Source organism: Typopeltis vanoorti, chromosome 13, assembly GCF_054136105.1.
Source record: "Typopeltis vanoorti isolate ZY-2024b chromosome 13, IOZ_Tvanoo_1.0, whole genome shotgun sequence".
Taxonomy (NCBI): domain Eukaryota; kingdom Metazoa; phylum Arthropoda; class Arachnida; order Uropygi; family Thelyphonidae; genus Typopeltis; species Typopeltis vanoorti.
In genome coordinates, this window is record NC_143561.1 from 6,711,670 (window position 1) to 6,730,237 (window position 18,568).

At 31.3% G+C, this 18,568-nt stretch overlaps 1 protein-coding gene across 2 annotated transcripts in view; it reads left to right on the forward strand.

Annotated features, from left to right (window-relative positions):
• The window catches only part of LOC150099909 (uncharacterized), a 101,328-nt gene extending 83,964 nt beyond the window's left edge, over positions 1-17,364 (forward strand). Inside the window, exon 6 of one of the 2 annotated variants that reach the window (XM_090402532.1) lies at positions 17,318-17,364. In XM_090402532.1, coding sequence (XP_090258658.1) covers positions 17,318-17,352 — 35 coding nt within the window. In that variant the 3' untranslated portion in view covers positions 17,353-17,364. Of the gene's footprint in view, positions 1-11,411; positions 17,064-17,317 lie in introns of those variants that run through there. The other variant, XM_090402531.1, reaches the window with a different exon arrangement.
• The last annotated feature ends 1,204 nt before the right edge of the window (positions 17,365-18,568 follow it).

Here is an 18,568-nt window from a genome sequence, read left to right on the forward strand (position 1 = left end):
CGTAAAAAAAACCATGTAAAAAGAGAATTAGTTGTGTATATATGTATGTATGTGTGTGTGTGTGTGTGTGGAATGACAATCAATTTCAGTTTTTTCCTGTGGAATTTTATTTGTAAAATTAGTATTTGTGAAAATTGGGGGGGGGGGATTAATACTCGCTTTTGAAAATTTGCATTACATAAGTTGGTTGGCTTTTGCACCTAGTCAAGTATATATGAATGATCAACAGTATTTCAATTTTATCATCTCACATAATCTACAAAAATAATAATCATCAACATCAATTCCTGACATCATGTACCCTGAAGGGATGTACAGGATATGATAGTACTACATGAAAAATTTACATCATTACTAACTTCCTATCTACAATTTTCCTACATATCAGTCTGTTACTTGTCACGACTCCAACATTCTTAGATCTTATATTTCTATCGTCTAAGGCACTTTGCACCGTATCAGTCCACCTATATCTTGGTCTTCCTCTGGGTCGTTTTCCTGCCAACCTGGCAGAGAACACTTGTTTTGCTAATTTTTCCTCGCCCATTCTGTTTAAGTGACCATACCACCTGAGATTAGCTCTGCTAATGCATTCCTGGATGCTGACAATGTCAAGTTCTTTCCTGATATCCTCGTTTTTAATATGATATTGCCATTGATGCCATCTGTTCACGCCCATAATCTTTCTCAGGACTCTCATACCTGCAGTCTCTAGTCTTTGGTCAAGTGTTTTACTTCTGACCCAGCTCTCAGATCCATAAGTTAAAACTGGTTTGAGCACTGTTGTATACAGCTAATTTAGTGTTCTGACTAATTTCTCTCTTATTCCATATGAATTTATTCAATTGACTGCCTTCCATACCAGCTTTGTTGATTCTTTTGTCTATTTCCATATGTAATTTACCATCTTCACTAAAAATCGTGCCTAAGTAGCTGAAATATTTTTCTTGTTCCACTGGTTCCCCGTTCACAACACAGTTGACATTTCCAACAATTCTACCTATTTTCATTGTCTTTGTCTTTTTTAATGCTGACCTTCATACCATATCTATTACAACAGTTATTCAATTTAGTCAGAGAATCTTGCAAACTTGTAGCAGATTTATTTAAAAGTATAACATCGTCCGCATAAAGCAAAGAGCTTTATGCTGACATTAACATCTCCAATTCTGATATCATGTTTAATACCACTTTCTTTCAGAATGTGATCTGTATAGATAATGAATAACAGAGGGAATAATGTACATCCTTGTCTCACACCAGATTTAACATTAAACCATCTTCCTGTACTTCAATTCTAGCTGCTGACTTACAACTTAAATAAAGACTAAGTATTCCTTCATATAATGCCCCATTGACACCATATAACTGTAGTGTATTGAATAGCTTCTCTCTTGGCACCTTTTCATATTCCTTTTCCAGATCGACAAAACTTAAATACAGATCGTTGTTATATTCCCATACTTTCTCAACTATTTGTCGTAAAGTGAAGATCTGATCCTGACTGCCTCTATTTGGACTGAATCCAGCTTGTTATTCACTAAGCTTTTCTTCCACAATTCTTCTCAACCGTTTCTCAAGTATACTTGCATAGATCTTGCTAGGAACAGTAGGGAAATACCTCTGTAATTCTCACATTCAGTTTTATTTCCCTCTTTATATATGGGTACTATTAGAGCTGTATTCCAATCATCGGCAATTCGTCCCTCTATCCAGGCTTTTCTGAACTATGCAGTGTTCCGCATTTCTGGTCGAATATCATCTACTCCTGCTGCCTTTCCACATTCCAAGCCATTGATGGCTTGAAATACTTCAAGTATGGATATGTATTCCTGACTGCATGCCTGGTCAGTGTTTTTTACCACTGTGCTGTCATCACTGCTTGTTTCATTTAGCAGTTTTTCAAAGTAATTACTTCAAGGATATCTTTTTCTCCCGTTTTCATGTCACCTTTATCATCTCTGACTCCTTTTACAGCACTCTTTCCTCCATTCCTAAGCTTCTTCAACAATCTCCTGAATATTTTGCCACCTTCTTGATATTTATTTTCTATGTTCCTGCCAAAGTCCTCCCATGACTTTTGTTTCGCTAGTTTTACAAAGTGTTTAGCTTTCTTACATTTGTCTCTGTATTCTCTAAGAGCACAAACTGACTTATTTGCCAGGAACTTTTGATATGCTTGCTTCTTTTCCTTCACTGCCTCTTTAACTTCCTGTGTCCACCATGGAGTTCTAATTTTTCTATCCTTGCAGACAATTTCACTACATGCCTCTCTAGCTGAATCGATCAGGGTTTTCTGCAAGGCTTGCCATATCTTCAAGGTTTGGTTCCTGTTCTCAAACTCTTTCATTTTTTCTTCAATAATCTTTGTGTATTTTAGTCTACAGTTCACATCTGAGAGCTGCTCAACTTTTATTCATTTTAAAACTTTCTTACATGTTATTCTTTTCAATATGAAATTCAATTTTATCCTGTTCAAGACTAAATAGTGATCATATGCAATGTCAAATCCTCTGTACACTCTGGTGTCCTGCACCAGGGAGAAAACATCACTTTCAACAATAACATAGTCAATGAGACTTTTCTTATTCCTTGCCTCTTCTCTACATGTTTTATGTTTATGTTTTAGTAATAACCAGTCCATGTCCTGAGCAGAAATCCAACAGATATTTGCCATTATTATTAGCTTTGCTCTTTTCTCCAAATTTTTCCAAAATATTTTTGTGTCTGACAATCATTTCCTACGATGCTATTTAGATCTCCAACAAGGACTAACTTTTCCTTTTTCATTGTGTCAGTTGCTTTTTCTAAAGTCCTCCACTTCTACCTTAGTAGAATCTTCTGTGGGACCATAGGCACAGATAAGTCTCATTGTCCAGTTCCCCATTCTCATATTTGCCCACATTACTCTACTTGAGACTGACAGCCATTCAAGAAGATTAGCCTCGTATTTTGTGTTGAATACTATGGTTACTCCTTCTTTCCCTTGATTGTCATTGCCTGAATATAACATTTTGTATTTATTGCTCAGAAAGATCTCACCAGTTTTTGTCTTTTTTGTTTCAGTCAGCCCTATTATGTCGATCTGGTACTTATCTAATTCCTCAGCTAGCTCCATTTCTTTGCCATTCAGGCTTCTTATGTTGATAGTACCAATCTTTAATTCAGGTGATGTTGAGTTGGGGTGTGTTTTCAGATTTGTTGACTTTTCGATGTTTGCCCTGGTTCCCTGGTGAAAACAACAGGGGCCTTGTTTAACCGGGCGACGCCCCAGCTGGAATGAAATTTTGTCATGTTGTACCATCATTTTTATTTTGGTTTAACTAATAAGAATACAATTTGGTCAGCTAAATCCCAAATTGCCAGCCCATCCTTGTTCAGTATCCAGGTAGATACCCAACAGGGTGCACCGCGAGGTGAGAATTGGACATTAGGTCAGAAGCCCTGTCGGTTCTCTGCATTCCTTTCAAGGCTATGTGGAGGTCTCCTCTCAGTTATACAGCTTTGACTCTTAAACACCCCCACAAATAAGTTTCATTGTCCAATTCCCCATTCTGATATTTGCCCACATCACTCTACTTGAGACTGCCTGCCATTCAAGAAGATTGGCCCCCTATTTTGTGTTGAATACTATGGCTACTCCTTCTTTTCCTTGATTGTCATTTCCTGAATATAACATTTCAGGAAATGACAATCAAGGAAAAAAGGAGTAGCCTTATTATAATAATAATAATTGAAATCAGGAGTTTCCCGTTATCCTCCTCTTAACTTTATCAGATTGCACTGCATACACTAGTATTATGAATTATTGTGACCACATATTTTTCTACCATTGATGATTAAAAAAAAAAAGTAATAATAACAATAATAAAAGTGACTTTGAGAAAGGGGAAAAAATAGGATTCAAATTATTTTGAATGATCTTCTCCCCACATACATAGTTTTGGTTTTAGTGGAATACACACCACAATTTGTAGCATACCTGAAGAGTATGTACAGGACAATTTCTTGTGTTCTTCTCTATGTGCAAGGACAATATGAGATGGTTTCTCTACCTATTGCAGACATGTTAAAAGATTCCTTTGGTGGTAGCAGAGGGGGGGGGGGGTGAGGACTTATTTTGCCTTTTAGTATAATGATATTCTAGTTGAGACTGTAATGTATATTATTATAAAAGATTGTGTCTTTTTAAGTATACCATTGCATACTGAGACAATTCAAACAGAAGTGAAGTACTTTGTACTATCACATGCTAAAACACATTCAGCTTATTAGCACAAATGTGTGCCTGTCTTAGCTTATTTAAAAATATAAATTTTTTCCCCATTTCACCTAATAAATATGATAATGAAATAGATAGTAAAAAATATTTTATAAATAAAAGTTAAAATACTAGAACTTATATAAATTTACAGGTACATTTATATGAAAACTGCATATGAACAGATAGTAATGGCAGTAGTGAATAATCTGAGTCTCCTTACTAATTATCTAAAAGATAGTAGAAAGAATGTAGTGAAGTTTATTATGTTATTTTTAAGAACTTTTATGGTATCTGGTGATTTGTTGCCAAAGTATCTGCTAGTTTCTCTTCTTGTTTTTTTAGTAGGTGCATTGATTAGAACACTGTGTTTTTCTTCTAAAGAATTACAGTCTGATTCTGAGATAAAACCCAAATTATGTGTATGATGTTAATGCCTAAACCCAAATTAAATTGCAGTCAATTAAATATTGACTTGAAAAAAGATAGTTATATTTAAAAAAGAAACATTGTTTATTAGTTATTGAGATACTACTCAATGCAACTGTTATTGAAGTAAATGATTTCCTAATTAGTTTAATTGTATTGGTGAAGAAGTTGTAATCATTATAAAATGATGATACAAAATATGATTCTGAAGAATTTGCACTTTCAGAAGAGTAGAGACTTGTATGGGGGAAAAAAAGTTTCCATGAAGTAAAATTTTTGTTATATACAAGAAATTAATTATTTTTATAATCACTTTAAAATGTATTAAACATTTTACAGCATTATTCTCTTAATGAGGAAGTCTGGACAAAAACTAAATAGTTTGCAAGAAAATGATAACAGTACTTGCAATACAAACAAATGAAAATATAGAAACTATTCTTGTTCTGAAATAATTCTCAAAAAATTCAGTTAGAGTATTCTATAATATATTATACAGGGCTCAATGAAGTTGGTAATTCCTTTTTTGCTTCATTCAGTTTCTATATGTTCTTTACATGCTCTTCGAAGTTGTATTTATAATATAGGGTACTACTAAGAATAGACCTAAAAGGTGATAAATTTGATTTATCATATAAAAATTGATTCTAAACACAGTTTGTTATTTGTTCCTTGAAACTGCATCATCCACATTTTTAATATCTGCAATATAAGAAGTCTTAATGGTTAGTTAATAATACTAATCTCAGATGAAATATGCAAAAATTGTTTTCCCTTTTCATTAAATTTACTTTCCTTGATTTTACTATCCATAACTCATGCTTATCAACCATGTGTCATCTCTAAATATTATGACTCTTAATTAGTGTTTTACATTTATCTTTGTATAACATGCCTGCAAATATTATTATTGATATATTCATAAATATAAATAATAATAATGAGTTGTATAAATAATTCAGAAAGTTGTCATTTATAAGCAAAGCACTTTAGTATTGCTCAGTTACAGCTTACAGAATCTTGGTGATTTATTTCCTCAGCTAAGCAAGTAAACAGCAAGTGTATGTTTTTCAATTTCACAGTTCGAATGATTCATATATTTCTTCATGCAGTGTATCTCAGTATCAGAACCTAATTTGATGAAACTTTTTGTGTGTGATGTGTTCAATATCAACCAAACACATGAGAAAGGGAGGGGGGGTAGCAAAATCTATAGCATGAAACGGTAGTTTCATGTTTGGGTGGGTGATTAAAGAGAAATAAGGAACCTGTTGACATGCTGAAATGTTTCCACAAGATTTCAGAAGATTTCCAGATTGGTTTCACAGTTGGATAAGATGACTAAATGTCTTATGCTCTTTGGCTAACTCTAGTCATGAGCCAATATGGACATTGTGTTTGGAAAAGAGGTAGGAGTGCTTCTGATTATGTTTGCTTTGGAGCACTAAGTTGCTTGGATCTTATCCTATTACATTGAATGCATGCTGGATAGCTGCAATAAACATATGCCTGGATATGCCACTCATTTTCCCAATGGATTGACACTTATATAGACAGCATTATAACTGTGAAACAAGATCCCCATAGTTCTTCTGTGTGTGGAATCCCAGAAGGTCTTAATATGTTACTTAACATGAGCCATGTCTAACATGACATTGAAAAAACTCAGTACAAGCAGTTAACTCATCTTAGATTTATGGGTCTTGTAGCATAATGAACACAGTTCGTTTAAAAAAAAAAGCTTTTGTAAGTTTTAAGTTTCTCAATTTTGTAGATAAACTTAAACCTTGGGTGCTTTAAATTCTTTAAAATTTCTATGGCATCACCCACATTGTTTGAGTCTATAAATTAAAGATACCAAGAAATCATATACTTGGTTTAATCCTTGATTCAGGTGTAAGCAAAGTTTGCAGCTGAAGTATTTTCAGGACTGGGGCAAAGATGTGACATCTTTTGGCTACTCATTTATGAAAATATGACTTCTGCATTACTTCAACCTTAGTATCACCTCTGGGTCTGGCTCCCACTGATGAGACCTAAATAAAGGTCAAAACTAGTCTGAATAGTGACCCTTCCCATAATGCATAGCATTATACATGTCTGCAAGGACATATCTTCACATCACTTGCCTTAATATCCCATATTTGCATTATGGGATGCTAAGGCAAGTGATGTGACGTCATTAGCTTCTTTATACGAGTTGTCCCAGTCCTAAAAATACTTGAGACGCAAACTTTGCTTGCTTGCACTTGGATAAAGGATTAAACCAAGTATATAATTTCTTGGTATCTTTAATTTATAGTATAACCAAGTGAAAAAACTTTCAACAATTGTTTGAGTCTCTAATGCAGCTGTTTGTCACTATGTTAGTGCCAAACAGTTTCATTAAATCAAAAGAGATAGTTCTGCAATCTATATCACATTTTCAAAGTGACAGTATGTCAGAGTAGCATTAATACTTTTCAAATAAACATTAGGATAGTTTTTGTTATTCACAGTAGTAGATCCATCAGCGTTGACAAAATTTTAGTTGCTGTGTTTTCATATAAAATATAAAGTATTTGTACATAGTGTCCATCATTTGGAACATTCTTGAATTAAGGCATAATTTCTTTATCATTGCACGCTGATCTGAATTTTTTTTTTCAATTTGTCCCTTTTAAGTAAGTCATACATTTTCTATAATATTTGTATTTGTTCACTGACTTATGAATTATGAGCTGTACTACTATTGTGCTCAGAAATATTTTTTGCAAACATAATTTGTATTTAGGAATCTCATCACTTTTAGAAGAGGAGTTATCTATTGTTTTACTGGGAAATATCTTTTAAATGAATTTGGGCTTTTCACTTATATTTTAAGTACTGCATTTCAAATAATCATATTTATTTCAATCAACATTGAATAGTTATTCACTTTTTAGTATACAATTCAAAAGTTTGTGTTATTATTTGTAGGTGTTACTTAATAGTTGTGGGGTGGTGAACATTATTCATTCAGTCCTCTCAAATGAGTTCCCAGATAGTGTGTAATTGGAGAGAAAAAAGACTTTATAATTTTGTGGAGTTCATCAGTTCTTCTTTCTCATTTGGGATTATATGTTCTTTTCCTTTTTTTGTTATTTTATCTTGCAATTTATGTCAATATGTTCTTATCAATGAATAATGTTTTCCATTTGGATCACTTTTATATTCAATCAAATTTCAGACTGGAATTCCATCATCATCATTGTTATATTCCTGTATCCTCAAGAGATATTGTGATAATACTGCATGAAAAGTTTACATTATTACTAACATCAGCTACTTTCTTCGAAATTATTCTGTTATCCATCTGGACTCAAATATTGTCAATATTAAGTCTTAGAAGACCAAATTACTAATCTAGATCTTGGTCTTTGGTCCTTCCTTGGGTCTTTTCCTGCCATCAAATGTCTAAACTTTCTTCTCTCTCACACACACACACAATTCTCTTTATAATTGATCTACCACCTTAAATTAGCTGTGCACACACATTCCTAAATGCTAACAATGTCAAGTTCCTTCCTAATAACCTTTTTTAATATAGTTCTACCATTGATGCCATTTGTGATCCCCCAGTTTTTGATCAGGTATTTTATTTCTAACCCAGTTCTCAGATCTGTAAGTTAAAATTGGTTTGAACACTGTCTTATATATAGCTGATATAGTGTTTTGACTATTTTCTCTCTTATTCCATATAAATTTATTCATTTGACTCTCTACCATACCACCATTGCTAATTTTGTCCATTTCCATATTTAATTTGCCATCTTCACTAAACATTGCACCTAAATAACAAATGTTTTACTTGTTCTATAGGTTCTCCATTCAAGATGTGGTTGATGTTTTTAATGTTTCTGCCTGTTTTCATAGTCTTGTTTGTTTTTATTGCTGATTTTCATAATAAATTTGTTACAACGGGTATTCAGTTTAATTCAGGAATCCAGTAAACTTATATTGGATTAATTAAGGTACAACATCAATGCATAAAGTAAAGAGCTGAGATTAACATCTCTAATTTTGATGTCAGGTTTAATATTCTTTCCTTCATAATGTGACAATATAGATGATGAGCAACTGTGGAGACAATGCATACCCTTGTCTCATCTTATTTTATGTCAAACCAAATTCTAACTGCTGACTTACAACTTAGAAATAGTTTGTGTATTACTTGATATAAGTGTGGCATTTCAAACTTTTCACTTGGCACTTTGTTTATGCCTTTTCCAGATCTATAAAACTTAGATACAGATTCTTGTTATATTCCCATGATTTCTCAACTGTTTGACTGAAAAGTGAAAATCTGATCCTAACCACTTCTATTTGACCTGAATGTAACTTGTTCTTCTCCAACTTTCTCTTCCACAAATTTCTTAACCTCTTTTCAAGTGTGCTTGTATAAACTTACTTGGAACATTCACTAGGGAAATTTCTCTGTGATGCTCATATTCAGTTTTATTTCTCACCTGTAATTCAATCCTGTGACCAGATCTTCTTATACAGTGCAGCCACTATAAAAATTTTACACCTCCATGTATTTGAGCATTTCTTGTTGAATATGTTTCAGGTTTTTGATGGATTTTTTATTTTTAACCTCAAGTATTAATATATATTCCTAATTGCATTCCTCTTAAATATTTTCTTTCATAGTTCTCTTCATTTTGCAGTCTTTCAGAGCAATTACTCCATGCATCTAGAATATCTTCAGTTTTCATATCACCTTTATCATTTTTGATTCCTTTTACAGTACTCTTTCCACTATTTATAAGGTTTCTCAGTAGATTCAGAACATTTTGTCACCTTTGTGATATTTATCTTTTGTATTTTTACCAGTCTTCCCTTTACTTTTGTTTAGCTACTTTTCTGCATTGTTTCACTTGCTTATATTTTTCTCTGTATACTCTCTGAATGCATGCTGACTTACATGTTAGGAAAACTTTTGATAAGCTTTCTTTTTTTCGTTAATCTACCATGGAGTTCTGATTTTTCTGATCTTTCATGTGGTGAAGTTCCTTTCAGAAACTTCACCACATGCCTTTCTGGCTGAATCAGTCAATGCTTATTCTAGTTTGTTGTTGTTGAGTCTCTCTCTCTCTCCAAAATTTGCCTCTTGTTGTCAAACTTTTCATTTTTAACACGAATAATATTTCTGAATTTCAGTTTACTGTTAGCATCTGAGGGAGTCTGGTCATTTTTAAAATTTTCTCACTCACTTTTCAGTATCATATTCAATTTTATCCTGCTCAAAACTAAATGGTGATTACTTCCAATTCAAATCCTCTGTTACTCTTGTGTCCTGAACAAACCTAAAAATATTAGTATCAGCAATAATATTGTCAGTGGACACTTTTCTTATTTCTTGTATCTTCTCTCCATGTGAATTTGTGCACATTGGTTATGTTGGAACATAGTGTTAGTAATGACTAGTCCTTGTCATGTACAGAATTCCAGGTTACTTACCATTCTTATTATAAGCTTTGCTCCTTTTTTCTCTGAATTTTCCCAAAACATTTCCGTGTCTGGTATTCATTTTCTACTCTGCTGTAATTTCAATCTTTGCATAATAACAGTTGAAATCGCATCTAGATGTGCATTGTCTTAAATAATTATCCTTCACCATCTTCCAGTAAATTCACTTTAAACTCTTGTTAAGAAAGATATGACCTTATTCTTACAGTATTCCTCTAGCAATGAGTTAATCCCTGAAGAGGCTTTGCATAATTTTTCCCTTTCTTTTTATATAATTTGTGCATAGATTTGGTGATATAAGTTTCTTAGAAGTTCATAGTTTTCATCTCCCTGTTTACAACTTGATTTTTTCCTTGGTCAGTGATGAATAAGTAGAGTGGGTTGAAGAGACTATTTTAAGTGCTTTGTCACTTTAGTGTGTCTTTCCTGCAATGTCTTAAAATCCCATGACGATGCCTGTATAATAATAATAAATAAAGTCTATGCTATATCTGTTGATATTAGCATAACAACAATACTGAACATATATATTATTCCTCAACATAGTCTCCCTGGTTCTCACTACACTCAATGCAGCCAGTTATATAGGCATTGCCTCTTTCACCTTCTATTTGAGTGCGATGTTCATTGAAAAAAATGACTGCCTTGCAAAGAAAAATACTTACCTATTCTGTAGTTGGTTTGCTACATCACGTAGCTGTCATGGAGAATTAATGCAGTGACTTGTTCAGTGTTATCATCAGTCATTTTCATGGTTGGATGACCTGATTGTTCATCAAACACACCTGTTCAGCCATTTTTAAAATATAAATCCATTTGTATACACTACACTTTCCTGTACCAAAATGCTGTCACTATATTATGCTGTAAGTCTTCGATGAATTTCTACACCAGCCATACCTTCCACTTCCAAATATTAAATCACTTGAGTGCCATGTTCACATAGCTAATTCAGTAATGCAGTTGATTAGACATAGTTAGATAAATAACATCTTGTTTATCATTGCATTCATTCAAGTTGGATTAATCAAAATAAATAAATATTTATTTATTTATAGTAACATTTCTCTACACCAACTTGATTACAGTTGGCAATAATTTCTTGCTGTTCTCTGATTGTTTTTCATATTTTACAATTTATGATCTGATTTGGGCAGCTGCCATTATTTAATATACTTTGTATTTCAGTCTTATGTTGTGCATATAAATATTTATTTTAATCTTCATTCAGGAACTGGGGAAATATGGTGCCCCTCTGTGCATTTTCATCCCTGATGGACTCAGTAAGGTACCATATATTTTGTTATAAAATATGCATATAAAGGAGTTTAAGTAAGAAATATTTGAAACAAAATAATTTTCCACTAAATATATCTTATAAATTCATGAAATATCTGCATTGTGAAAAAAAAAAAATTGTTAATAATATGTTAGTTTTAAAATTGATGCTAACATAAGCAGTGAAGTCCTTTCTTAAAATTAATTAGTTTTAAACTAATGTTCTATATGTTATTTATTCCTGAAAAGTCCACTATTTCTTGATTTATAACATTTAAGCTTCCACGTCCCCTTAAAAAACTTTTTCTTTTTGCCCTTTTAAATACTTTATGAAATTTTCCTTTTTCAAGCCCCTCTTAGAAATAATGATTAGATTAAATTCATTATTTAACAGAAAATCACTTATGGAAAAATTAATATGTGCTACTTTACATCTCTATATTTCATTCAATTCTACTCTTAGAAATGTGATTGTAGGTACAACTTCCCTTATATTCAAAATATACCATAATATAAATTTAGGTGCAATAGCACCTGGCATCATTCCTTTAGTACAAGTATTGCCAAGTGGCAGACCATGTTGGTATCCAGCCTCCCAGCAGATTTTTCATAGATTGGGCAATTGAACCCAACTCAATAATGTGTACAATAAAACAGTTTTTCATTTTTATATGTACTCTTATTTTGACATGTGACATTTTTAAGTTAGTTGCATATTAGCATGTTTGTGCATTGTTCTTTAGATGCTCCAATAGTGAATAAAATTTGGCTTCACATTTTGGAAAAAGCTGTTGCCAGAAAAGCCTTTTTTTTCATTAATTAATGCTTAGTTAATGTACATATTCTCAGTAATTATCTAGGTATAATTAATAAAAAGAAATTAAAACAAGTTTTGAAATACAATATTGATTTGATCATTGATTAGTAGTCTGCTACTGGAACTCAAGGAGTTACTTTTCTTTCTGAATATGAACCATGAAAAAAAAAAAACCAATGATGCTTTCTTTAATGAATAAGCAAAATATATATTATACTTAAAAGAAATGGTTTCTTGTATAAGCATATAAGCAAACAAAACTTTGCCTGTGAAATAACTACACAGCCAAGCTACTTGTAGAGAGCAATTGATTTCATATTGCATTATATAATCCTGTATATCCTATAATACAGCACACACTTCCTTCATGGACATGTATAATGCTATGCTGAGTTACTTACTGAAATTTTGACCTTTATTGAGGTAGACAGTTTGGTTGGTTCAATAGAACTATCAGTGTAAGTAATTAAAAATGTCTTATTGCTCTATCTAGATTACTCCAAATAAGTACCTTCTGGATGACCTTTATTGCAGTCTAATCAGTGTGAACTAGACCCATACTGATATTGAAAAGCTAACTTGATGTAGATTAATCATTAATTAATGATTAGTTAATGTACATATTCTCAGTAATTATCTAGGTATAATTAATAAAAAGAAATTAAAACAAGTTTTGAAATACAATATTGATTTGATCATTGATTAGTAGTCTGCTACTGGAACTCAAGGAGTTACTTTTCTTTCTGAATATGAACCATGAAAAAAAAAAACCAATGATGCTTTCTTTAATGAATAAGCAAAATATATATTATACTTAAAAGAAATGGTTTCTTGTATAAGCATATAAGCAAACAAAACTTTGCCTGTGAAATAACTACACAGCCAAGCTACTTGTAGAGAGCAATTGATTTCATATTGCATTATATAATCCTGTATATCCTATAATACAGCACACACTTCCTTCATGGACATGTATAATGCTATGCTGAGTTACTTACTGAAATTTTGACCTTTATTGAGGTAGACAGTTTGGTTGGTTCAATAGAACTATCAGTGTAAGTAATTAAAAATGTCTTATTGCTCTATCTAGATTACTCCAAATAAGTACCTTCTGGATGACCTTTATTGCAGTCTAATCAGTGTGAACTAGACCCATACTGATATTGAAAAGCTAACTTGATGGCAAAGTCATATTTCTCATATACAAGTAGCAAAATGTGTCTCACCATATTATGATTATACTCTAGATTTGTGATACTTGTAACAAGATTTTTTCACTGAGTTGGAAGATGTATTATACTTGACAAGAAATTATATTCTTACTTTCATCCATATTTTATGCATGTGGAAGCAAACAAAAAGTTTGCAATGAGATATTAGAGTTTCTTTCAGGAATGCTGTTCTGCTGTCTCACAAATTATCCTCATCATATTTGTTTCAGCACTTTTATGTTTATGGTATCTCCCCATGTGGGTTATTTCTTGTTAGTAACATCCATAGTTAGAGCTGAATGTATAATCCTGCTGAACATAATTATAGAGCATGGTTAACATTCCTGACCTTTAATACATGACTTTTGAAGGATATATCTCATTATAACATATGATTCATGTAAATATGGACTTTTCTTTTCTATTTCTTAGATTAAAAGTTAAGAATGCAATAATTACATGGGCATGATTGTTATACAAGCTTATGTGGTTATTATTTTTTTTAACTTGTATATCCTGTTAACTGATCACACAATAGTGTTTTGCAAATAGTTTTTGAACAACAATACTTATATGCTGAATTTTAATCATCTGGAAATAAGTGCAGTTTAAGTAAAAAATAAATAAATTTCTGTCTTGTTCTTGAGACAGAATCTCTGTTTGTATGCTGTATTTGCTGATAAATGAAAAGTAGCACATCTTTAAGAAATGTGTTACTTTTACGGGACATTGAATGGCATTTGAATCACAAAATAGAAATGGAAAAAAGTTTGTTTCATATCTTTTGTTGGAACAGTACATGTTTATAAGATGAAATTAACATTATTTCTCAGCATTGATTTCAAATAATTGAATCTACACTGATGTAAGGCTTCTCTACACAAGTGCAAGTGTATATTTGTAAAAAAAGGAAAATCCGTATTGAGAATATGAAAATTATAACTGTAATAAAGTGCTTTTTTTTTTTCCTTGCACCTCTTATAGAATTATTCGGGAGCTGAGGAATGTAAATATTGTTCATTATTGTATTGATCTAAGCTAAAATTAGTACTTTGTTCAATAACAGGAGTTGCATAAATTAGAATGGCCTCTGATTTTAAACAGTTAAAATCATTACTACAGAAACTGGTTTTAAAGCTTTTATTTAGACTTTAGTACTGATTATCATCACAATGAAACTTCATTGTTACTTTATATTAAAGTTCATTATTTAGTATTATTATTATTATTATTATTATATGGGTACGTCCATGGAGTCAGAAGACTCATCGCAGGAGACCCAAACTATCAAAACAATATCTATCATACCTCTTCTTGAACTAATTTACAGACGAAGCACTCACAACTGAGTCAGGCAATGCAGTATATTAAAAAGTGTATTATTATGTAACAATAAGAATTAGTTTTTCATTAGTTAAAATCAAAATTAAAATCAGATTCTGAGCTTAAAAGATTAAATTACAAAGTATTACAAATTTGTAGATATAAAGATTTCATTTCTTTATTTTTTTAAAGAGTACCAAGAAAAATTATTTATTTAAAATTAACCATGGAATTATTAGATGTTGAATATTGATTAATTTATTGATCTGGTTTTTAATTTGGGATTAACCTATCTTGAAAGCTTTAAGTATTTTAAAATACATCCTTTTTTTGTTTATTTGATCAGTATTAAGGTTTTTTAAGGGTTTTTTTTACAGATTTTTATTGATATTTTAGCTATTCGTTCACTCGTATTGATGACATTTAAATGCACTTTATACTGCCTAAACATTGAATTAATATGTTATTTAGAAGCAATATGAGTGGTTGTGTAACAAATGTTTTTTTTTTTTTTTTTTTTTTGGTTTTGCCACTATTAAACCAGATTTTGGCATTGTACCATGCATTATAACACCCATATCAGATTCCTGCCTTAAGAGGAGAAGCTTGTAGTTCTAATAATGTCTAGTCCATAAATTAAGTTTGTGCCATTAATCAAATTTTTTACCATTAGAGCAAATTATTATTTTTTTTTTTACATTTTTTTTTAATTTTTTAGCCACAATAAAAGCTATGCAATGAATAGAATCTAGTTATCCCACATTGGGTTAGATGGAATTTTTCCATGGCAGCATTTTAACTTGTTGCAACATGCAACTGAAATAATTCACAAGTGTCCTTTAAATGTAGCATTTTCTATTAGTATGAAGTGATAATATGCAATTCATCACTTTAATACTTGAATATATCTGATAAACAGCCATTTGTATTACAGACCTCATCAAATATTCTTGTGTGACATGTCAGAATTATTGAAGGATCTTTGATTCTTCTATGAGAACAAATGTATCGATAATTAGGAGAATTGACCATCATGATAGAATACAGAAGAAACCATTCTCTGAATGGTTTCAAGCAAATTTTGCTTACTGCTTAACTGTTGAGAAATCATTTTTAATTTGATAATGACTCTGCTTCTACCACCTACTTATTTGAAATCTAATGATCATTTTTATGTCCTTAATGTGAGCCGTCTTCCTTTTTTTTTTTTTTTGCTTGCTTGTATACTTGACGAGATATTTTGATCTGATTTTTTTTTTTTAATATAATTGTTGAATTTGCTATATTTTCTCATTCATTGTTTAGGCAGTGTATTATGTTATTATGTACTTTTTATTTTACTTTTTTTTTTTTTTTGTTAAGCAACATAAAAATCAATGACTAGTCAATTAAAAAGGCAGTTGAATGAATAAAAAATTCTTTAGTATGAAATTATTTTAGAGGTTTTTAGTCCTTTAAAGGTAGTCTAAAAGTAGAATTGAGCAACAAGCATGTTAATATTCATAATCTATGATATTTACAGTTTTTTTTTTTTTTTTTTTTCCCATGTTATGACCTAGTTAGTTATCTTTATTTTACAGATTGTAAATAAACATATATATATATATATATATAAATAAATAGTGCGTGTGTGTGTGTGCACACATGTGATATTGGATGTGCGCCACTATTTTCATGGCAATCCTCCAGTGAATATTTACTCTCTTCACACTCATATGAAATAAGTGGAACTGGAGGGTGGAATCCAAAAAAAAAAAAAAAATGTTTAATACTGAACAAAATACTACATTTTTAACTTCCTAGAACTATTTTAAATCCTTGATGTTGCTTTCTGCCAAATGAAATATTTTATAAATTTAGATTAGTACCTTTCAAGACTCAAACTGGATTAAGAATCCTTATCTTGTTAGTTACTGATCTCCAGATAACAGCTATCAAGATTTTTTGCTGCTGCATGGCAGTAGAAGATTACATCATGTACTATTATTATTATCATTGTTATACATTCATTACCTAGTCATTAAGAGTAACACACTACCAAGCTTCATTTTTTAATTCTTTTATTTTTACATTCCTGTATCCATGTATGTGTTCACTTTCTACATGCTTGTAAAGCTGTGTTTTCCTGATCTGAAATAAGGTTTTATTTCCTTTAGCTTCAGTGTTAAAAATTAGCATTCCACTGCTAATATAAATTTGTAAAATGCATTTATCCTCACTTTGGATGAAAATAAATTTGTGTTAGTTGTTTTCATTTCATTGTTAATTTCTTTTAACATTTTGAATCTACACACACAATGAAAACTAAAAAGGGTTATTAAAAAAAAAAAAAAGGATATATAAACAATAAAGATGTCTGTTGCTCTGAAATACACAAATCTCTATAAACCAAATAAGTAAACATTTATTAAATTTAAAAAATAATAATAATTCTTAAATTGTTACAGAAGTTAACCATATCTTTGTTACTAAAAGTCAAATAATAATAAATCCTTTTTTATTTTCCAGAGGAGGTAAGGTGTCACTTTTTTGGCCTTTTTTAAAATTAGTTCGTGGCTAGTCTTCATTACTGTTGGAAAGGAAGTCCATTTTTGAGCCAGCCTTGAAAAAGACAGGTGACAGAAGAATACTGCAGACTGTCACTGTCTTATACTCCTAATCCTAACAATATAAGCATTGTGTGTTGTGTTGATCTTTCTGAATTACTCTCACACACAAAAGGCAGAAGAGCCTGTAGCAAATAAATGCCATGTGCTGGTTGTGTAGTTGGCATGTAGTTTATAATCATTTGATGAAAGTAATTGCCTGATTTATTCTAATTTCACATTTCAGTCATTGCTTCTCAATTTGAGTATCTGAACCAGATAAGAAATGAATCACAGATGTATATAGAAATGTTTGAAGAAAATTTGGACAAAAGAGCAAAGCTAATAATGATGGTAAATACACATTTATGCTGGAACATTGTGTTAGTAATGAGTCCATGTCTTGAACAGAAATTCTGCTGAAAGATGCATATAAATTTACATTAATGAACACAAGAAATGAGAAAATTGTTATTGACCATGTTATTGTTGATAGCTTTATCTTCATACGTGTTCAGGATAAAAAAAAAAGTATACAAGAGACTTGAAATAGGAAGTGATCACCATTAATTTGAGAAAGATAAAAATGAATATCATGAAAATAAAAAATTCATCAGCTTTGGAGGTGAATTATAAACTCAAATATATAATGATTATTTGAGGAGATTTTGAAAATTTTTTTCACTTGGTTAACCAAATTAAACTTGCCAAGAAATATTCTTGTTTAATCCTTTATCTAAGTGTGAGCAAACGAAGTTTGTGCATGAGTATGTTCATGACTAGACTACTTGTATATAGATGACTTCACATCATTTGCCTTAGTGCCCCATAATGCAAAGCACACATCTATCCTTTTGGATAGATGTGTGCTTTGCATTATGGGGCAGTCATTGTATATAATGCTATACATTATGCATTAAGGAGTCACTACTCGCACACTAGCTATTATTCACACAATACTTGTCATACTTAAACTCATTCACTTATGAAGCACTCACAACCACCTCTGGCAATCCATTCAGCACTCTCCAAACAAAAAATCAAGTCCTAAACACCTTGCTAACTACACTTACAGGATTTCCATGGGTTACCTCTCATTCTCTCCCTTTCTGCTATGTCAATTTATAGAATTGACAATGAAAAAGCCTTCATTGTCAATTCTATAAAACCCCTT